The sequence below is a fragment of the Curcuma longa genome, chromosome 1 (assembly GCF_044706935.1).
Source record: "Curcuma longa cultivar G26 ecotype Majalengka, Jawa Barat chromosome 1, ITB_CL_G26_1.1, whole genome shotgun sequence".
Lineage (NCBI taxonomy): Eukaryota > Viridiplantae > Streptophyta > Magnoliopsida > Zingiberales > Zingiberaceae > Curcuma > Curcuma longa.
Genome location: NC_133861.1, coordinates 27,254,439 through 27,277,562, shown reverse-complemented (window position 1 = coordinate 27,277,562; position 23,124 = coordinate 27,254,439). Strand labels below are relative to the sequence as shown.

Below are 23,124 nucleotides of genomic sequence, written 5' to 3'. Positions count from 1 at the left end.
CTAAGCTCTACCTCTTTTGGTTCACTCTCATGTTCTTCTTCTTGTGTTTTAAAAATCCTTTTTGAGGGATTTGCTTCCTCTCTAGTTTTATACGGAAACACATCTTCGAAGAATGAGGCATTTGTCGATTCAATTATCGAGTTCTTATGTATTTATGGTATTAGCGATTCATACATAAGAAATCGGTAAGCACTACTATTTTGTGCATATTCTAGGAATATGTGGTCAATAGTTTTTGGTTCTATTTTGATCCTTTTTGGATTAAGTACCAACACCTTTGCAAGATACTCCCCCACTCGTAAGTATTTATAGGATGACATTCTACCATTTCATAATTCATAAGGGTTCTTGTCTATATTTTTTCGAGATACCTTATTTAATAGGTAATTTGCTGTTAGCACAGTCTTTCTCCATAAATTTTCTGCTAGTCCAGAACTTAATAAAAGAGCATTTACCATCTCTTTTAAAATACGATTTTTTCTCTCAGTAATACCATTTTGCTGAGGAGTTTATTGAGCCGTTGTTTTGTGCCTGATTCTATGTTCAACACAAAATTCAACGAATGGTGAAACATATTCACCTCTTCGATCACTTCGAACTACCTTAATCTTTTTATTAAAATGATTTTCAACCTCAGTTTTATAGAGAATAAACTTCTCTATAGCCTCATCTTTACTTTTTAGAAGATACATATAACAATATTTTGTGTTATCATCTATAAAAGTAATAAAATATTTATTTTTACTGCGCGTTGGAACCCCTTTTAGGTCGCACACGTCTGTATAGATTAAGCCGAGTGGTTCTGTGTTTCTTTCAACATGTTGAAAATATGACCTTGTCATCTTCGCTTCAACACAAGTCTTACATTTTTGTTTCGGGTCAAGTAGGAATGTCGGAAGCCTTTGCATGTTAATTAATCTTTGTATCGAATTGTAATTAACATGACCTAGTCTACTATGCCACAACACAGATGACTCAAGCATATAAGAGGAAGAACTTTTATTTTTTTTCATTTTAGGCCTAATGGCCATTACACTGAGTTTAAAAAGCCCATCATTTTCATAACCTTTTCCTACAAACATTCTATTCTTGGACAATACTATCCTGTCCGACTCAAATACAATGCGAAAGCCATGCTTGCTTAAAAGTGATTCGGATACCAGATTCTTCTGAATCTCTGGAATATTCAACACATTGTTCAGAGTTAAATTCTTGCCTGAAGTCATCTTTAGCATTACTTTTCCACGACCCTTGATCTCTGAAGTTGCTGAATTCCCTATATACAGCTTATCTCCATTTTTAATTTCTTCAAAGTTGTGGAGAAGCTCTTTGTTGTAGTACGCATGTTTGGTGGCTCTTGTGTCAATCCACCACTGCCGCGGGTTCAAACCGATGAGGTTCATTTCAAAAATGACGGTGCAGAGATCCATATCCAACCCCTCGCTCACATTAGCTTCATGCTTCTTCTTTGGCTTTCTGCAGTCCGAAGATTTGTGACCGATTCGGTCACAGTTGAAACATTTCCTAGAAAACTTCTTAGATACGCCTCCTCTCGGTTCAATTTTGGAAGATTTAGAATTCTTCCGTTTTGAGTTTTGACCGTGCTCGATCATGTTGGCTTTTACAGTAACCTAAGAGAACGATCGTTTGTCCGAGCTCCTGTTGTCTTCTTTAATCCGGAGTCGGACGATGAGCTCCTCGATATTCATCTCCTTTCTTTTGTGCTTCAAATAATTCTTGAAGTCTTTCCAACCGGGAGGGAGCTTCTCTATGATCGTTGCCACCTGGAATGTCTCACTCAGCATCATGCCTTCTAAGTGAATCTCGTGCATGATCACTTGGAGCTCCTGGACTTGGCTGATCACTGTCTTGGAGTCTAGGAACCGGCCAATAACAAATTTTTTAGCCCCCACATCCTCTGTTCTGTATTTCAGGTCTAAGGATTTTCATAATTTTTTAGCCAACTTCTTTGTGCAGTATATATTATATAATGAATCTGCCAAACAGTTGAGGATATACTTTCTACAAAGAAACTTTGAGTGTTTTCAAGCCTTCATAGAATTGAAGGTTTGGGCATCTAAAGTACCCTCAGGTATCTTGGGTGGTTCTTCAGTCAAGAACCTAGCCAGAGTGGTCAAGTAGAAAAATATTTTCTGCTGCCACTTCTTGAAATTCATTCCTATGAATTTCTCTGGCTTCTCGGCATGATTGATTGGGACTGACCCAATCGGTACAGTAAGAGTCGTTATTTGCACATGTCGAGTAGTAGGCTCTACTACCGTCATCTCAACTTGGTCCGTTGCCATTGCAACAGATACAGATCTGTTTTAAGACTATTGACAATCTTTTTGCCGGAGAGAGTTGAGTGGCGAGTTGATCCGAGTTGCCGAGCCGACTTGAGGTGCCGAGCCGAGCCGAGTTGTCGAACCAACCCAAGTTGCCGAGCTGACCCAAGTTGCCGAACCGACCCAAGTTGCTGAGCTGAGGTGTCGAGCCGAGCTGAGGTGTCGAGCCGAGCCGAGTCGAGTTGCCTAACTGACTCAAGTTGCTGAGCCGACTCAAGTTGTCGAATCGATCCAACTTGCCAAGCCGACCCAAGTTGTCGAGCCGAGCCGAGGTGCCGAGCCGAGCCTAGTTGCCGAACTGACCCAAGTTGCTGAGTCGACTCAAGTTGTCGAATCGACCCAACTTGTCGAGCTGACCCAAGTTGCCGAGCCGAGCCGAGGTACCGAGTCGAGCCGAGTTGTCGAACCGATCCAAGTTGTCGAGCCGATCCAAGTTGCCGAACCGACCCAACTTGTTGAGCCGACCTAAGTTGTCGAGCCGAGCCGAGTCGAGTTGCCGAGCCGACCCAAGTTGCCGAGCCGAGTCGAGTGGCCGAGCCGACCCAAGTTGTCGAGCCGACCCAAGTTGCCGAGGCCTGCGTTCAACGCAGTTTCTTTAAAACAGATTCGTCCCCTCCGGCGGTGCTTAGAGGTCAGGATGGATGTCTGTTTCCTAGAATACAAGACCGGAGAAACGATGAAGCATTGATCGTTTTCAGCGAATTGATTACACCCAAAGGCTATCACTGGGGAAAGCAGAAGAAAAGAGAAAAGGGAAGTGAGGGATCGAGAATGCTCTGTCTGTAGTCTCCCATCGCTTTCTCTTTTATAACCTCGCAATATATCTTTAATTAATTGGAGATTAATGATACGATTAGTGGCTTGATTTGAAACGTTAGTAATAATACTCGACCGTTTCAATGTCAAGTAATTAACTCGTCCATTAATTTATACATTACAAAAATTGAACGGGATGGCAAAATGTTGATTGATCTGCTTGGGCAAATTATGCCCTGACCGGTCCAACATTCGACGCGCGCAAGTTGCGCTCGCACACAAGTTGCCTTGCGGGTAGTGCAATTCGGGCTCTGAATTTGCACCCTCCTGCGCACCCACACGTGAGAGAGAGCCTCTCATGCATTTGTTCACAACATCAATGTTTGTGATACAATATAAACCAATTAAGTTGCCTCTCAACTACCAATGAAGGACTAAAACTCCTCTATATGAGGGTCTTCTCCATCCTTCCAATTCTTTATTTCCATTCACATTTTCAACAAAGATATATGCCATAATTTGTTGTGCTTAACCAATTCAGTGCAAGCTTTGTTGTATAGAATATTCCACTGGAGGTTCTTATCATGTTGAAGGATAACTCACTAAACCCAAAGCACAAGCAACTGGAATTGAAACAGTTCGTGCATGTGTATTTCATTTGGTTTTGGTAACAAAACGAAGTGCAGTGCAGGCTTTCTTTTCTGACATATATGACTGCAATTTCTTTTAACTTTGACGGATGACCCTCTAAATTCTCGGTACAAGCAACTGCAATGTGAACTATCACCTATCGATGTTGATACCAAGGAATTCTCTATGGTAATCTCTGTTTTCCTTTTACATGTTAAAACTGATTTATGCTAAATGATTCTACAAAAGCTACAAATTTGAAATAGGATATTGATTTTTAATTTATACAATAAAGTTTGGTTATAGTAGCCTTGATATTCTTCTGGTCAGATTTGTTATGGTAAGCTATCTCCCCATATGTCAATTGTAACATTGGATATTTTTTTACCAGATAAAGAAGTACTTGTTGAATACACATGCCAAAACACATTCAGGCTATGCTGTTGATATCGTGCAGATATTTAAGGTTTTCAGGAAAACTGAACTTGAACGATTCAAAAAGGTTAAAATGGATCCATTTGTCTCACATTTTTTATGTTTTATCTATTTGTTTACTATACTGTGTGCCTATACAGAGTTAAAATTATTACACAGTTATGCCAGAAATTCTTACTGATTTCTTCTCATTAAAATGATTATTATTCTGTTACAGTACTCTAACACCAAGAATAGGATGCTTCTGTAGCATGGCTCTCGACTCACAAACTGGACCGGAATCCTTTCTCAAGGTGTCCCTTTGTCGATTGAATGTTGTTTGTCATTGACATTTCATGCTTACTGATATGTGTTTCATGGAAGTTTATTTTAATTATTTTCTCATTTAGGAAGGTTCTATTCATTGTTGAATTTCTTGAGATTCGATTATTTTATTAAACTGAAAAGATATTAATAGTTTCTTGATGAATTTATTCGTCATCCTTGAACATCAGGTTGAGGATTGCACCTCCAGAAGCACCCGTTACTGGTTACATGTTTGGCAAGGGAGTTTATTTTGCCGATATGTTTTCAAAGAGTGCAAATTATTATTATGCATCAACACAGTCCAGAGAAGGGGTGTTGCTCCTTTGTGAGGTAAATGTCAATACGGTAACTAACAACATTTAATTTTCAATATTTAGCTTTTGTTGATTCAGACTACCTTTTCCCACAGGTTGCACTTGGTGATATGGCTGAGCTTCTGTCTGCTAATTATAATGCTGATCAATTACCTGAGGGGAAATTAAGGTTTGCATCAACCTTTGCTAGATTCTGTCATTAGAATTTAATTTTTTTAGCATATGATTATTGGAACATGAGACACATTAAGGGAGGTATCAAATGTATCACAGCTTGTTCTTTTTGGCAATTCTCTTCAGGTGGATATATTTTTTTCCTAGTTCACTGAACTATGCTACATTCACGTACGTTTTTTAAAGTCAAATGTGGTTCAACATTTATTCTTGCCTATTGACGTTTGAATGATTCAATTGCTTGTGTTTTGCATACAATCAATAGGAGTAAAGCCAGAGAGAAGCAAAGACAGAAGATTTTGCAAAGCAAGCAAGAAGAAGGGCCTAAACAAAAACAAGTGAAGAAGAATACACCTACTGAGTTTAAAGTTGTCATTTCTCGCCTCTGATCGGCAAGGCCATTTATATTGTTATCTGCGTTTCTTCGTACTTTATACCACTTGCTCAATTGCTGTGTAATTGTGCTGGATGCTGTGACCTTATCGTGTTCTGCTTGCTTATCCACTGAACCAATCCAATTTATTCGTTTTTAAATAGTTCAAAGAAGTTTAGTAATGCCATCTATCTTGTGAAATGATAATCGGTCGTTTCTCATTTCACATTTACAGTGGAATAAATAATTGCTTACAAAAAATAGCTGAAGTTTTGTTTGAATTTTACTTGGTACTTTGACTAGTTCTAGTGTTTATGTGGTGAGCCCAGAATTTTGGACTCAGGATAGTTCACATTTTTATTGTGTTTTTTAGAAATTTGATTTTATAAGAATTCAATATCTAGATTATCATATGATAATAATAATAATAGTATGTTACTTACCTTTAACTCATTGAGAAATGTAGAATATTTGTTAAAAACTATAGTAACATTGATGTGGTAAGTCTTGTTCGAGCTCGACGTGGCAAGGTAGGTCAACAGATAGTCTAACTTGGTCGGTCTCAGGATCCATGGTCAACGTGGTTTTAGGAACTCAGACCTAGTCATCTAGGAGCGGTTTGTCCGATTCGTTCATATAGACCTTCTTGCTCGGCTCGTAGGGTCCAGCAATCTATTTACTTGGCTAAACGCGGCCAAGGCTAAACTCGGGCAAACGACTCACTACAGTAGGTTCTTTATCAGTCCGCCTATCTGGCTTATCCATACTCATCAGCTTGCTTGGCCTGCACAGGCTTTTACTCTGCCTATCCGGAATAGCCTGACTACCGTCCATCTTGGGTATTTGCCGCATCGCTAGATCATTTCCCGGGCTACCCATCGCTTAGCTCATCTCGGCTTTTTCCGTTTACTTAGTTCATCCAGGCTGCTCAACCTGGCCGGCTTGCTCGTCATAACACTCAATTTACTCGGCGGATCCCCACTATAGTTGGTCCCAGGTAACCTGTCTCACCTTACCGACAGAGATCAGCTCACTCCAACTGCTCAGTCTCCTCGGCCTGCTCGACCATCCAGTTTGTTCAATATACCTGGATAAACCCGGCCATCACCGGTCCCGGGCATCCCCTCCCCACTCTGACATTAATCCTGGCTCAAGTCATCCTAACGTACAAATGTAATGTAGACAATCAAGCGTGTGAACTGCCATGTAGGGGAAAGGCTATAATCATGTCTCCACGCCTCACCTCATCATTGCTACCACTTCCTTACAACTAAACGACAAAGGTGACGTACAACACCACGCCGCAGAGCAGTAATAGGCATATCGCCCCTGTCTCCTAGATGCCACCCTACCGGTGCAGGTGTCAGACACGTCCAGGTTCTGTCCCCCCGGATACCGCCATAGTCTGCTCTCCTGACATACGGAATGTTCGCCTCGTAGGTATATCAGTTCCATGCAGGTATAAGTTCCTCTCTCTGGACTATCACATTTTTAACTACTACTGCTACTTTCTCTTCTTCCATCTTCATCGGAAAACTAACTTAGGCGTTGGAGTGGCCTGCCGGGCCTCCCTGGCACCAGCTAATCTGTTCATTCGTGGCGATCTCGCAGGTCTTCCTCCTACCAAGGCCCGCACAGGCTGAGGTGACATTTCCTTGACCGGTGGGTTGACTATCGTCGATTTTTGGCCGAAACAAATTGGCACCGTCTTGAAGTAGCTTTGTTCTTCCTTGCCTTTCACCTTGGATCCGGCCAACACCTCAAGAGGAACTTTCGGCCACCAAGAGAAAAGAGAAGAACACAAAAGAAAGAGGAAGAAGAAGACTAGAAGTGGCCGACCAAGAGAGAAAGAGAGAAAACTAGAGCAATTGCGAAATCGGAGAGATTTCGTATACTATTCTTGTTGTTGTGTCTCTTGGCCGCCCCCTTCCCCCTCTCTTTTATAGCCTCCCAATGCCCAATCAAGCCAATCCCGCCCCCTCCTTTCAAGGACTTGATTTGGACTTGTTTCCATAAATAACTTCCAAATCTAGAAAAGAATAGGCGTTGATTATTTCTTCCCTTGATTGCTTGGCGGCCCCCCTCAGTTTTTATTTTAAAAAAATATTTCCAAATCTAAGGGAGAGGTGGCCGGCCACATCAAGGAGGAGTTGGTTCAATTGGTGAACCAACTTTGTATTAAAGAGAAATAAAACCAAACCATAGAGATCTCATCCATTGGATGCAACTTAACCTCATCTAATGGTTCTAATATAATCTACTTTAATACAACTTAATTGCTCCGATCCAACGGACACAATTAGATGGCTTGGGCGTGGGCTATAAAGAACCAAACTCGGTTCACCTCGTGAACCGGATTTTGCATTTAAAGAGATTTAAAACCGAACCGGATAGATCTCGTCCATCGGACGCAACTAGACCTCATCCAACGGTTCTAATCTAATCTCTTTTGATCCTCTTTATTTATTTCGATCCATTGGATGCAACTTGATCTAATCCCTTGGATACAAGCTGATCTCATCCACTAACTCATCCTATGGTTGAGAACCAATCTCATCCATCGGTAGAGATTAAATCTCATCCGACGGCTGAGAACTAATCTCATCCGTTTGATTGCATCTTTTAGAGATTTCTTTAGGCTACAGCAGGGACCTCGAGGAGGTATTGGATCTGGCCTTCTGATGGGTTTCGGATCCCGTATTCTACTCCGAATACACACCTATATCCATCAACAACGATCCATTCCACTAGAGGATCATTATTGCACTACCAATCCAATCCCCAAATTACATTATGGGTTCCTTCTTATTATTTTATGCATTGCTCCCCGTGTTTAAGATATCGTATGTCCATCAATTATCTGAGTTCACTGACAACTCAATAATCGACATCTATGTCCTTGAATAGTACCACTCATCCTTATTGTCAGTCGGACTAAGTCCACTTGCAAGATTTGACATGACAATCCTTATGAGCTCTTCAAGGGGACATCATCAGCCCTACTGGGACACGGATTCCTTCTATAATTAACGGCACACCATATAAATAGTAACATCACCCAACTTACCGAGAATATTTGATCTGACGGAAAGATCTCACCCTTTGGTAAATCAAAGTGATGTTTACTAAATATATGCGCCCGTTTATTATATCGGGATTAAGAGTGCATAAGTATAATAACCGAGGTCTTGTTCAATTTATGAGTCAGCGTAAATTGAACAACCTCAATGGTCCTACTCAATACACACAAAGTGTACTAGTGTAATTCTACAGTCAAGATAGACAGTTACTGAATTACACTACAACCGTTCCCGATGGTTTGTCCAAAGCCATCTTGGTTGTGAGCCTTAATTTATAATTTACAAGGAGCTGATAATCATGATCTTCTGTGTCTCACAGACACCATGTTATCTACAATGTAAATTAAGGGGACATGTTACAAGTCTAATCTATTGCAACCATTTGACCAAAACATGATTCCTTTATTTCATGAAATGTTTATATACAAAAGAGCTAGTCTTTTCAGTATACTCCAACACACTCTACAAATCATCACATCTACTCTATCGATGATCTCTCGAATACAAGACTTCGCCAATGAAAGGAGTTGAGAATGACCCTTACTAAGTTAGACAATGCTTGTTGATTTAACATGTGTGACTTGAGTTCACAGGAAAGTCCAGGAATGAAGTCTTGGCATTTGGTGAAGTCCCGGAGGCGCGGCCTCTTGGCAAAGGACGAAGTCCCGGAGTGAGACCTCTTGGCAAGAGAAGTCTTAGCATGACAAAGTCGAGGGAAACGTGTCAAGTAAGTGCAAGGAAGTGCAGTCAAGGCTAAGAGATGAAGAAGAAGCTGAAAAAGTGAGTTTTCAGCTTAGGCAGCGACTGGCCCTGCCAGCAGTCGACTGGGGTTGATCGGAAGAACACACAGCCAAGAACAGTAAGATCAGTCGAGTGGACAGTCGACTGGGACCAGCCAGTCGTCGACTGGCGTTGGAGCAGTCGACTGATATACTGTCGTTGTGAGACAACTAGAAAATTAAATGCATATTTAATTACCGTTGAAGCCCATCAGTCGACTGGCCCTAGGAGCAGTCGACTGGTGCACTGAAATTTATAAAAAGAGCGGTCAACGTCGCAGAGCATAAAAATCAGATTCTTTCATCTTCTTTACTGCTCTTTTACACTGTAAAAGCTTTTCTCTTCCTCTCATACTTCACTACAAATCTTGTACGAGGAAGACGTCCTATTATGAAGGTTTCTCCGCCTTCGAAGTGCGATTCGAGAAGGAGATTGTTTTCATAGTGGAATCGTTGGCTGCGTGTGTGGATCCTTGGATTAGTCACCTCGTTGAGGTGGATACATTTGTTTGTTTCTTTGTGCTTTATCATTATCTCTTTGCTTCCGCTAACAAACTCGCAGAGAAAAATTGAAAGACGCTATTCACTCTCCTCTAGCGAACGCCTCGATCCCAACAGATTCACCACTGTGCATACTTTCCAATCTCAATAAAACTCACGGTGATTCAGATTCTAGAAGGCTAACTAGCCCTCCCTCCAAACCTCCTCAACCCCCAAACTCTCACTCAGGACCTAAGAATCAAGACCCAAGAGTATCACCAACTATTGTGGCACACTCTGTGATAGTAGCTACACTGAGGTCCCCATGCAAGCAGACAACCATTCTGGTTTCCACAGGCCATCCCACTGCTAGTCTAACTCAGGACACAACTCCCTAAACTGCAGTCACTCATCAAATTTTGAATCAGCACAAAGAACCAACCACAAAGTCAGAGGATGTTTCATACCTCTAGTATAGGAATTAGACTGTTTATAAAACCTGTGACTAATAGATTGGTATTTTAGCTAGAAAATGACATGAACAGGAGAAAGTAACAATAGTTACTAAATAGATTGATTTTGAAGAAAAACATGAATTCTGGAAGAAAAAAATAGTTTTTCTTTTCTTTTCATGATACATGGATACTTATTTACTACTTTGTTAATTTGATACATGACTTATACATTTGAGAGCTTAGGAAAAACCATTCTTTGATGAACCATATAGTATAAAATTAGATTAGAGTTGGTGATATCTGGGATTTTTCTTGGTTTTAATTTTCGAACAGGATTGAAACCACAGTTTAATTTGGTTGGAAGTTTGGTTGAAAGTGACGGTGTTGTTCGGCAGGGAGTTTAGAATCAGAGTTGATTTAGGACGGATCAGATGGTAATTTTTATTTTATTGGTGGGGTTAGTTTAACTTTGGGTTAGGTTAAGGTGGATAGGGTTAAACTCAATCTTAAAAATTTGCTAAGGTTTTATTTGATAGAAAAATTTATATATATCGATGTATTTAAGAATGTTGTTTATTCTAATTACAGGACATTAAATCAGATTTCTGGATGAAGGTTTTCCTTTTCGGACACCGACTACTTTCGGAAGGCGGGTATCTCGATTTATCTCTTTAGATATGTCAATTGATGTGTATGGTTTTGCTATGACTAGTAGTAGTAATTTTCTATGCTTTATATCAGCTCTGTTATGTCACTATTTAGCATATGTTGCCATCTTTATCTACTACTTGTTTAGGTTTATATACCTTCTTGATACTTGCCACATAAAATATGTTCAGCAAATATAGTGATATACGACTTCCTTACTAGCATGGATTGGTCGTTATTATACGCATTAGTGTCATACACCATCCTTGTATGATTGCATGCTAGCGATCATCGGCTCCTTTGTAGTCTGAGCCTGTCGCTAGTTACATGATTTGCACACACTGTCACTCATGGGTTAGTGGTACATCAGGAGGGTGTGTGCAGTTGCTCTGTCAGGGCTCCACTCGGCCGCTCAGGGGTAGTGGTGACGCAGCGTGGTAGCATTACAGGGATCCCTCCTTCGCATTGAGACGAGGAGATGAGAGCATTGCTCCCCCATATACTTGGGGTAGGAGGATAGGTGTACTCCGCCAGCATTCTGTCCACTCGGTCACGCAGGAGTAGTGATAGCAAAGTGCACAGTTGTCATAGCCCTACCCACTCGACCTCACGATTGTCTGTGACGGTAGTTGACTAGCGTCAGGGGTGACCATGTCATTGCATCATGTGCATATTGCATGGATTGCATTTATTATTGCTTGCTGCATTTGTTTGCTACACATGTTTGACATGCACATACAGGAGGCCCTATGTATTTGGTTTGGCAACCTTGCATCTGTTGCATGGTTTGTGTCGTTGTATCGAGGTAGATGATTCTAGTATGTATAGTTTTTTAGTATTTCATTGTATATTTCTTACTGTACAGACATGATTATTACTGCTAGATAGCTTATTATACATATCTGTTAGATATCCGCTGAGTTCCTTGAACTCACTCCCGTTGATTTTTCATTCTTTTCAGATTGACGTCTGTCTAGAGAGCCGTGCTGCTAGTCCCTCGTCGAGTTGACTTCGACCATTTTGGTTTTACTATGTATTTCAGTATTTATGTCAAAACTTAGTCTATGTCGTTTGGATTTTCCTAGATTTGTTCGATTTTGTGATGCACGTCATATTTACTGGTTGTGGATTTTATTTACTTTGTTTAGTACTTGAACAACTATTTTTGACATGTGTGGATTGTGGCCGTGTAGGCCTTATTGTGGCCATGTAGGCCTTGTTATATTATATTCAGGAAAAGTGAATTGTTACAGGGGAGATGCTATCGAAATTTTTTGGATAATCACCTTATTTTGCATCTCGCCACGACGCTTCTTCCTCACCGAGCTCCTTCGCGCGCGACGCCACCGCCTCCTTTCTTCTCCGATCAGCCATAGGACGGGCGGCTTGAGCCCGATTGATGAACGCCGACGCCCCCGCAAGGTTTTCGCCGATGTGGTTTGGAGGCGAAACCTTAGTCACTGTCGTCGTGGAACGAGACTGTGGGTGGTTCTCCAGTTTCGGTGCACGACGACATTCAGCACAGAGACGCAGTCGTAGATGCTTCTCCGACGTGCTTCCTGGCGCTTCACACCCACTGATTCCGAGCAGAAGTTGACCTTCGCTGATGTGGTTCGAAGGCGGAGGGTTGACCCTGTTTGGGCTCTGATCATTATTCATCCTCCGGAGAAACTAGGTAAGTGGTTCAATTCCTGTGTTCTAACCTTTGATTTGTGGTTAACAGGGGTTCGAGCAGAGGAAATGGGCTACTAATCTTGGTCCCCCGATCAATTCTCGCTGGAGTGGGCCAGCTCCGGTGAGATCCGTTTTATTGGCGTGACTCCACCGACGCTATGTCCCTTGTTTTGAGTTGGTCTGGGAGCACCATCCTTCCGCATCCTTCCCCCTATTTCTCCTTCCCTCAGTTGGTGCCAGCGTCATTGAGGGAAGGAAACCCTAACCCTAATTGTTTTCATTCGTTTCTATATTTTGTGTATGAATGAAGGGAATTGCACTTGTTCAGTGATGAATTGGAAATCCCAACCCTAATTCCTATCTGTGTTTCTACCCTTTCCTGATCTGTTCAGATAGTAGCATCAAGGAACCCTCATGTTTCCCTGGTTTATTGATTCTAATTGGATAAATGGAAATTATTTGTTTGGTTGTTTGGTTCAATCTTGTGATTAGGAAATGGTGTTGCTGGTTGCATGATTGTTTGGTTGTTTTGAGTCAAGTGTAAATGATTTTGAAGTATAAACAGATCATGTGGATTTGAGTGATGTTTGTGAATATAGAAGTGGGAATGGTAAATTGTATGCATGCTATTGTGACTTAATTGTTGTAAGTGCTTATATGTGGGATTTATGCTTCATGTTGCAATGCTGAACTTGTGTTATTCATGATGTTGAATGGAGTATGTTTTTATTGTGAATTTGATATCCTATTGTTCTGATTTTGTTGAAGTTGAATATGTGTAGTTGTTTGAAAATGTTGTTAACTAGTTAGGTGATATGATGGCATATTTGTGATCACATGTAATTCGATGTTGTAAAATTGATTCATGTTATGAATAAATTGTTGTGAATATATTTTGTTGTGTATGTTGTGTAATAGTGTTGTATATTGTGTGAATGAAGTTTATATTGTATGTTTCCTATTAGATGGTAGTATTTAAAACAGATTGTTATGTGATTAGTTGTTAATGTGCGCAATAAGAATGTATTTATTTTTAGTTAATTTATGTGAGTTGTACATAATTGGTGGAGCAGTTGTAAATTAGTGGAATTTGTTGTGGTATAATGTAATTGTGTATGATCGACTTTAGTGTGTAGGATTTGATTGTCAATAAATAGATCTTGTAAATAGTTAGGAATGAATAAAGTCAACCAATAAAATCTCGCACCATATGTCTAGAATAATTTTTGATTATTAAGTCCAAGAGAGACGATCCAGACCTCTCTATACTACTTAAGACGATAGTAGAGGTTTGGTAAATTAAATAATTAATTTTGATGAATATGAGTGACAAAATAAATAAAAAAATTATATAAATAAATAAAATAATTCCCATAAAACATCCCACATCAAGCCCCTTATGCCAAGTTAAGCTCTTTCGAGGATCCTATTAACACTAATCAAAGTTTGTGATGATGCGGTGGGTCTTGCCTAGTCCGATGTGGCAGGGAAGGTCAATAGTTAGTCCTTATCTGGCTCGTCCCGGGGCCCACAGTCAGGAAAGTCTTGCCTGATCCTACATGGCCGGGAAGGTCAATAGCTTGCCCTACCTAGCCGGACCCGGGGTCCACGATCCCGGCCCCAGGGTCTGGGACCCAGATAGCCTTAGTGGCTTACCCGAGTCATGGGACCCGACACTCGGTTTCCCCGACCAGACGATTACCTCGATGAGTCCCGGCACTATCTTGCCCGGCCAGCATCGGCCTTTCGCTGTTCGCCCGGGATAAGGCAAATACAGCCTGGCCCGAGGATACCTCACACTACGGGAGTGTTTCCCGGGCAACTCATGGTACAGCTCATTCCGATTAGCTCAACCCGTTCCACCTAGCCTGGCCGGGCATCTTGCCCGGCCATCCCGCCACAACACCTGGCCTGCCAGGTTAGGGGCCACTGTCTTCTTGCCCGGCCAACTCAGGCCTTTACTGCTCTCGCCCAGGATAATAAGGTCTCACTCTTTCCCGGGCCAGCCCCGTTCCCTTATGCAGTTTCCCGGGTAAACTAGTCCTCAAGCTCATCTCAGCAGACTCAGACCCGACATCTGCCCCACCCGGCCATCCTGTGCCTGGTCTATACTTCTCCATGGTTATGCTGTAGTGCGCCCCTTTGCCTGGGCACCCATAATCTATGCCTATGCATGTTGCTCAGTTTACCTGGTCCACTTGACCACTTTACTTTGTTCACTACACCTGGTTAAACCCAGTCCTCACTGGTCCCGGGTCCCTTTCCCATTCCGACATCAACCCATGCTCAAGTCTTACTAACACCCGACTGTAATACAGACAACCAAGCGTGTGAACGGCCGTGCAGGGGAAGGCTGCGCCCACGACCCCATCCTGTCCCTGCAGCTACTTTCCTACTTCCAGCTAAACGACAAGGGTGACGTGTGACATCTCGCCACAGGGCAGTTATAGGAGTGTCATCCCTGTCTCCTAGATGCCACTCTACCGGTACAGATGTCAGACACGCCCAGGCTTGGTTCCCCCGGATACCACCATAGCCTGCTCCTCCTGCCAGATGGAAGGTTCTTTTCGAAGGTATATTAATTCGCACGCAGGTATTAATGACATATCCAATCTCTTGCATTCTAACTACTACAACTGTTCTTTCTACTACTACTCTCTTCACCGGAGGACTGACTTGAGCGTCGGAGTGGCCTGCCGGGATCCCCCAGCGCCAGCTAATCCGTTCGTTCGTGTTCATCTCGCAGGTCCCCCTCCTACCCGGATCCGCATCGGTTGAGGTGGCATCTTCTTGACCGGTGGGTTGACTGTCGTCGATTTTTGACCGGAACAAATTGGCGCCGTCTGTGGGAAATCTGAGCTGAACGACGCGATGGTCACCACTCGACGCACCACCGACAACCGTGAGCCGGAGGAGGAACAAAACCCTGTGGCTCCCCGTCCCAGGGCCTCTTGCGTGGTTCCACCTGAAGAGCTTCGCTTGGCCATTCAAGATGTTTTGGCTACGATGGCGGACCGATTTCAACTGCCGCCTCCTCATGCACCTGCTGCTAACGTTCCATTTGGAACTCGGAGACCTTCTCCGATAGAAGAAGTCCTGCTCCCGGTAGGTTCCACCAACCAAGGTGGGGCCTCTACTGAAGCGGATTCACAAGGATCCCACGCCGGAGGAGACCGTCGTGATGATCGTAAGGGCAAGGCCCCTATGGTTTCTCCTGCAGCCCACCAGTGAAGCTGCATAAAAACCCCTTTTCCAAGGAAATCTTGGAAGAAGGATTGCCCCCACGTTTCAAAACAGTGCCCGTGGGAGAATACAATGGGTCCACGGATCCTGAAGACCATCTCAGTCGGTTTGAGAATGCCTCCCTGCTCCATCAGTATCCTGATGGGGTCAAGTGCCGTGTCTTCCTCAATACCCTCGCTGGATCGGCGCAACGCTGGTTCAATCACTTACCGCCTGCCTCTATTCACTCCTTTGAGGAGTTTAAGGAGATCTTCTTACACCAGTTCTCTAGTGCTAAGAAGTACCAGAAATCTCCGCTCACTCTTTTCTCGATGAAGCAGAAGCCCAAGGAAACCCTGAGGGAATACCTTCATCGCTTCAGCAAGGAAGTGTGGGATCGACCCTCCACTCCTTCGGACATCCTTACTAGCGCCCTGACTCAGGGCCTCCAGGACGGAGATTTCTTCCGCTCTCTGGTGAAGAAACCACCGTCCAGCTACCCCAAATTGTTAGAACGCGCTAATAAATACATACACCTGGAGGAAACTCAGCTGGCCAGGCGAGGAGATACTGGCCCCACTCCGCCTGCCGAAAGAAAACCGGCTCCTGCACCTCCTCGACGGGAGGCTCGACGAGAAGCTCCACCCAGACCTCTGCCACCTCCTCCACCCCGGCGTGAAGAGCGTGCCGTCCAAGCAGTGGACACACTCCCCATCCCGAGGGAGTATAGACCCCCAGCCAGCCAGGAATGGTCCACCAACCCGCTTCTGCGCCTATCACCAGTCCACCGCTCACAGCACTCAAGAGTGCCGAGTGTTGGCCCAGGAGATCAACCGGGTCATCATGGAGAGGCAGCAAGCTGTGGCTGCCCCACAACCCGGAGGAAGACGCTTGCCAGGGAACCCTGGTTGGAGAGCCGACCAAGCACGACGAGGGGCCCCAAGACGCCCTGGCCCAGATCCTCGGCCAGAACCCCGGGCCGATCGACGATCACCCCCTAGAGGTGACCGAGGCCCGGCACATGAAGACCAAAGGACGTGAGCGCACACCACTCCCCGAACCCGCTCGCGAAGACCGCCCAGACCCTAGGGAGGGTCAGAATAATGTTCCTCATCGAGGAACAATAACTATGATCGCCGGAGGCTCCACCGATGGTGATTCTAATCGAGCTCGCAAGGCTCACGGCCGCCGGCTGGAGGCGTACAGCATCGGTTCCAGTTCGGCACAAGCCCATGGCCCTTCCATTCAGTTTGGGCCCCGAGATTTGGAAGGAGTATCCCTTCCCCACGATGACGCTCTTGTCATCAGGGCCACCATCGCCAACTACGATGTGGCCCGTATCTTCATCGACACCGGTAGCTCGGTCAACGTCTTGTACAAGGACGCTTTTAACCGTATGCAGATAGACCGAGACCAGCTGCAGCCCATGACGACTTCCCTGTTTGGCTTCTCTGGCCATGAAGTCCGACCTCTGGGGCAGATCCAACTCCCCTTGTCTCTAGGGGAGGAACCTCTCAGAAGAACCCGCAGCATTCTCTTTACGGTGGTGGATGCCCCCTCCTCTTACAATGTCATCCTGGGCAGGCCGGCCCTCAGTTCTTTTGAAGCCGTGGTATCCACTTTCCATCAGAAGATCAAGTTCCCTGTCCAGGGTCAGGTCGGCGTTGTGAGTGGAGACCAAGGAATGGCCAGGAACTGCTACATCGACATGGTCCAGACGGACCTCAGGGCGGCCAAAAGGAAGCCAGCTGCAGAGGTACAAGCGGTGCAGGAGGCCGAACCCACTCGGCCACTCCCGGCTAAGGTCAGTATTCCAATCGTCCCTGAGCATCCTGACAGGGTCACACACATCGCCGCTGACCTGCCCGAGGAGCTGAAGGAAAAGCTCGTGGACTGCCTAACCCAGAATAGTGATATCTTTGCCTGGTCTACGGCGGAGATCACCGGGGTTTCCCCGGATATTATGGAACACCGACTCAACACCCTTCCTGACGCCAAGCCGGTCCGACAAAAGAGGCGGCACTTCTCTCCCGAGCAGGACAGAATCATTCGGGAGGAGGTCAACAAGCTCAGGCACGCTGGCCAAATTAGGGAGGTACAGTTCCCTACCTGGCTAGCCAATATAGTCCTTGTGCCTAAACCCGGGGGCAAATGGCGCGTTTGCGTCGATTTCCGAGACCTCAACAAAGCCTGCCCCAAGGACTGTTATCCTCTCCCCCGGATCGATCAGCTGGTAGATTCCACATCCGGGTATGAGCTTATCTGTATGATGGACGCCTACCAAGGCTACCATCAAATTCCTTTGGCCCCAGAAGATCAAGAAAAGGTCAGTTTCGTCACCTCCGACGGTACCTTCTGTTACACTGTCATGCCTTTTGGGTTGAAGAATGTAGGGGCAACCTACCAACGGCTCATGGACCGAGTCTTCGAACAACAACGGGGACGCAATGTGGAGGTCTATGTTGATGACATCCTGATCAAGTCAGAGAAGGTCGCTCAGCTCACGGATGACATCAGCAAGACCTTCAACACCTTGCGGCAATACGGTCTCAAGCTGAATCCCAACAAGTGCCTGTTCGGCGTCAAGGGCGGCTGCTTTCTGGGCTACATCGTCACTGAACGAGGGATTGAAGCCAACCCCGAGAAGGTCCGAGCTTTGAAGGACATGGCTTCGCCGAGGAACACTAGGGAGGTACAAAGGCTGGTGGGGAGAATCACGGCTCTGTCCCGGTTCATCTCCCACTCGGCGACAAGGAGCCTGCCCTTCTTCAAGGTCTTGCGGCGGGCTACCCGGTTCTCTTGGGATGAGAAGTGCGAGCAAGCCTTCACGGAGCTGAAGCAGTACCTTAACAGAGTTACCCGTGTTAGCCAAGCCTTCGGCACATGAACCTTTATGGGTATATCTGTCCGCCTCTGAGGAAGCTTTGGGGTCTGTGTTAGTTAAACAAGAGGACCAAGTCCAGCGTCCTGTATATTTCGCCAGTCATATATTAAAGGATGCTGAACTTCGCTACTCCTCGTTGGAAAAGTTGGCCTTGGCTCTCACGCTGATGGCCCGCAAGCTCCGACCATACTTCTTATCTCATCCGATCACGGTGCTCACCAACAGCAACCTTGGTCGAGTTCTCCTCAATCCAGATTCTTCTGGGCGTCTGGTCAAATGGACAACTGAGCTCAGTGAATATGACATTCAATACCAGCCCCGAACCGCCATCAAAGCGCAAGCCCTAGCCGATTTCTTGACAGAAGTAACCGGAAGGGATACCACGGGAGTGTGGAAAGTCTTCGTCGATGGGTCATCTACTAAAGGTGGTAGTGGAGTAGGGGTTGTGCTGTCATCACCCCATGGTGACACACTCCAATTGGCCGTCAAACTCCATTTCCGGGCTACCAACAATGAGGCAGAATATGAAGCTGTCTTAGCTGGATTGCAGGCGGCCAGACACTTGGGGGCACAGCGGGTCATTATTCATTCTGATTCTCAGTTGGTGGATCAACAGACAAAGGGTACCTTTGAAGGTCCGCAATGATCGCCTGAAACGTTACGCTGAAGCAGTGGAGAAGCTGAAGTCTGAATTCCAAGAAGTCACATTGCAAAAGATCCCGCGGACTGACAATCAAAGAGCTGATGATTTGGCCAAATTGGCAAGTTCTTTAGCTACTTGGGAGTTAGAGGAGCCCACTGTCCAAGAACTGCTGATCGCGCAAATAGATCAGGTGGCCCGGCCTGATGAGTCGGAGGACTGGAGAACACCAATCCTCGCCTTCCTGAAGACGGGGTCCTTACCTGAAGATCAAGAGCAAGCAAGGACGGTCAGAAGAAGAGCTGCTCGGTTCGTCCTCATAGGGGACACACTATACAAGAGAGCATTTTCTCCGACCCCTGCTGAAATGCCTAGGGCCTGATGAAGCTGATTACGTCCTCAAGGAGATACATCAAGGATGCTGCGGTAATCACACTGGAGGGCGGACTCTTGTTCGTAAGACGCTACTTGCTGGATACTTTTGGCCAACTATGCAAAGTGATGCAACCCAGCTCGTCCGTAGCTGCCTCAGCTGCCAGAAGCACCAGACAGTTTCTCATCAGCCAACAGAGCCATTGAAGACTTCCACTGTTTCCTGCCCTTTTGATCAATGGGGTATGGATATTGTTGGACCTTTCCCTACCGGTCCCGGACAGAAGAAGTTCTTATTGGTAGCGGTCGACTACTTCTCCAAATGGGTGGAAGCAGAGCCCCTGGCTAACATCACGGAGAAGAATGTCTTAAAGTTTCTATGGCAGAACATTGTGTGCCGTTTCGGCATACCTCGCAAGCTGGTCTCAGACAATGGGAGGCAGTTCCAAGGCCGAAAGTTACAAGAGTGGTGCAAAGGCTTGGGTATCCAGCAGGCCTTCACTTCAGTATACTATCCTCAAAGCAATGGGCAGACGGAGGTGGTAAATCGAGAGCTGGTCAGAGGACTGAAGATCAAGCTGGATCATGTCGGCGGATCATGGGTGGAAGAGCTACATGATATCCTCTGGGCATATCGGACAACACCACGAGACAGTACCGGATTGACGCCTTTCCATCTCGTCTATGGAGGCGAAGCAGTGGTCCCGGTCGAGATCGGATGCAGCTCCACGAGGATTGAAGCCTACCAAGGAGCAAAGGACAACGCCCAACATCGAGCAGCTGAGCTCGACCTGATAACTAAGACAAGGGAGCAGACTAATGCTCGCTTGTTTGCCTACCGTCAGCGCATGAGCCTGGCCTATAACAAGTGGGTCAAGCACCGCTCCTTCCATGTCGGCGACTTCGTGTGGAAGAAGAGGAAGCCATTGGAAGGAGTTGGGAAGCTGGAACCCCGATGGGAAGGCCCATACCGGGTGACATGTCGACTCAACGGAGGATCCTACTACCTGGCTGATTCACAAGACAACGAACTTCCTCGGCCATGGCATGCTACGCACCTCCGCCCTTATTATGCTTGAACTATATCCTTCTATGTATCCTTACCACATTTTGTATACTCTTCATTTGATATACAAAATGCCAAAATCTTGGTCATTTCTACCTCTCAGATACCTCGGCCCTCTCAGCCCATGTCGCTGATGGTCGCAGCCTTACGACAGGCAAGGATTCCTAGCCCCGCGCTAGCGACTTCAGAACTCCTCGGCCCTCTCAGCCCTATCGCTATTAATCATCACCGCGTTCTTCAATTTAATTCTAGGCCGTGTCGAATGCTTCGGAGTACCGCTGGAGCCGGCGAGGCTACAGCCGCCTATCGTCCCGGAAGACCCTCCTTCGACTTGGCGGAGAGCGCCGAGACGACGACGACGGCAACGTCGACGACGACGCCGAAGAGGTCGAAGACGACTGCTAGGGACGACATAAAGGCGCATCCGGTGATAAGGAATCCTCCAGGCACCATCAAAGAAGGAGACGGTGAGGCCGGAGTTCTTCGAGGTACTTAGAGTACGTGAGGGAGGCCGGTTCGTGGGATCCCAGCTCTCGAGAGGCCGACCATTTACTTCAAGTAGAGCAACTCGATCGTGTTCTTAATTTCGATGTTTTAATTTGTCTCCAATACATTCATTTATTTAATTCTTCAGCTGGTTGTGAAAAAAAAAAACAAGAAAGCAGGGTTATCAACGCATATACCACCGTATATGTCTTTATCTTTGTTGGAAAAAAGAAAAAATTTATCTCAATGATATATAGGAGTTTACTTTGTTTCATCATTATATTAAACGTACCCTTTGCTTTAAACTGAGATAATCCCTTGGTTAATCACCATGGGCATGTTTACTTGACAGAAAACTAAGTAGGGATCATGGATTTTAAACTTTGGGCAAAAATCAAAAGATCGTCTTCTCCAATTTTACAAATCATCAAATGGATACTCTCATGATTTTATTCTAAAAATATCCTTCATCCAGCATTATTGTAGAAGTTACTCAATAGCTTCTACAACGTTGTTGTAGTAGTAGCTATCAAGTATATATAACGTGTAAAAGCGTTTAGAGTGAGTTTAGATTTAGGATTTATGATTTATACCGTGTAGAAGTTATCTAATAGCAAGTCAACGTGTAGAAACTACTTAGTAGTTGTCATCATATATAGAAATTACTCAGTAGCTGTTACAACATATTCAGTGTGAGTTTAGGGTTTAGGATTTAAAGCTCAAGATCTCTAAACACTATTATATCAAAATAATATTTATCAATTTGATTTAAATTATTTAAATTTCATCGAAGTCATTTTAAAATAGTTATAGAAGCTAGATGTACTACTACTAATCCTAAACTTTAAACTCATCATAAATTCGTTATAACAGTTACTGAATAGTTTTTACACATTTTAATAGCTACTCGATAGCTTCTACAAGTGTATCCTAAATTTTAAATTCTACACTCACTTTAAACATATTATAGCAATTACTAAGTAGCTTCTATACGTTGTAACAGTTATTAAGTAATTTTTGTACGTTATAATAGCTATCAAGTAGCTTCTACATGGTGTAAATCTTAAATTCTAAACTTACTCTAAATACTTAGTAATAATTATTAAGTAACTTTTACAGATTGTAGTTTCTATAACAACGTTAGATTCAAAAATATTTTCAAAATAAAATCATGAAAGAGGTGTTCATTTGACTTTTTTGAAAAAGGGAACGTCCGTATGATATTTCTCTTAATTTAGAATACCCTTTTTGATTTTTGCCCTTAAAACTTTGTATACTTAACGTTTAGGTTTCATTTATCTAAGAATAAAAAAATTATTTAAGTTTTTTTAAAAACATTTTCTTGGCGTTTGGCATATCAAATATCTTGATCTAGAGGTTGTTTAGGTATGTTACTCAATCAACAATCAGTAAAATCATGCTAAGCTGGTTAGCCAAATCTGACAAGTCAATCCGGGTGGTTCAATTAATCTAAATCTTGTAAGCTTTGAGCTTGCAAGCATTAAATTTTGTCCTCAAGCCTCATTACTGAATTCATGAGCATAAAAGTTTAATTTAGTCAAATGTCGTTGGTTTTCACATCATCGATCTTAGATAATTCTTGTTTGGGATAAATTCGGGACAATGACTACCAAATGAAACCTCCTATACAATAATGTCATTGTATCAATTAAAATCCCAATGTATATGAGAGTCAAATTTGTAGCCTCCACAAGCATATATAGTTGAGTTACTCAGTGGTAGCCCCTGGGGCATAGCTGAGTTGGTTCGACGTAGCAGACTTGCAGAAGAGGGCAAGGGTAATTCGAATCCTCGCGAAGCCAGGCAATACCCTCCTGCGTCGTGACCAACTGCAGTTTCTCGATTTACCTCCTCACAGATGGTCGTGGGGCCGACCGTGTGAGGCCGCTAAGGTGACGGATCCACCTTTTGCAGAAGAGTTACTCAGTGGTAGATTGTCATAAGAGAGCAAATACCAAATCTCGAGGGGATAATTTGTAAGACA

The 23,124-nt window shown here is 44.3% G+C and overlaps 3 protein-coding genes across 4 annotated transcripts; all 3 read left to right on the top strand.

Moving 5' to 3' along the window:
* The first annotated feature begins 1,451 nt into the window (after positions 1-1,451).
* Positions 1,452-5,513, top strand: LOC141840949 (poly [ADP-ribose] polymerase 2-like). 2 transcript variants are annotated; one of them, XM_074729055.1, is made up of 7 exons: positions 1,452-3,920; positions 4,123-4,233; positions 4,384-4,459; positions 4,661-4,802; positions 4,882-4,955; positions 5,087-5,131; positions 5,226-5,513. In XM_074729055.1, the coding sequence occupies exons 4-7, from the start codon at positions 4,701-4,703 to the stop codon at positions 5,347-5,349; spliced, it is 345 nt and encodes a 114-aa protein (XP_074585156.1). In that variant the 5' UTR covers positions 1,452-3,920; positions 4,123-4,233; positions 4,384-4,459; positions 4,661-4,700; the 3' UTR covers positions 5,350-5,513. The 2 variants fall into 2 exon arrangements, 1 of the variants encoding a protein (XP_074585156.1); XR_012602765.1 differs by lacking the exon at positions 5,087-5,131.
* A 9,807-nt stretch (positions 5,514-15,320) lies between these two features.
* LOC141827208 (uncharacterized) lies at positions 15,321-18,558 on the top strand. Its single transcript, XM_074714450.1, has 3 exons — positions 15,321-15,656; positions 15,707-16,422; positions 16,497-18,558. Exons 1-3 carry the CDS (start codon positions 15,321-15,323, stop codon positions 18,556-18,558), a joined length of 3,114 nt encoding a protein of 1,037 aa, XP_074570551.1.
* A 163-nt stretch (positions 18,559-18,721) lies between these two features.
* Positions 18,722-19,577, top strand: LOC141827199 (uncharacterized). Its single transcript, XM_074714441.1, has 2 exons — positions 18,722-19,178; positions 19,228-19,577. Exons 1-2 carry the CDS (start codon positions 18,722-18,724, stop codon positions 19,575-19,577), a joined length of 807 nt encoding a protein of 268 aa, XP_074570542.1.
* Positions 19,578-23,124: the final 3,547 nt, after the last annotated feature.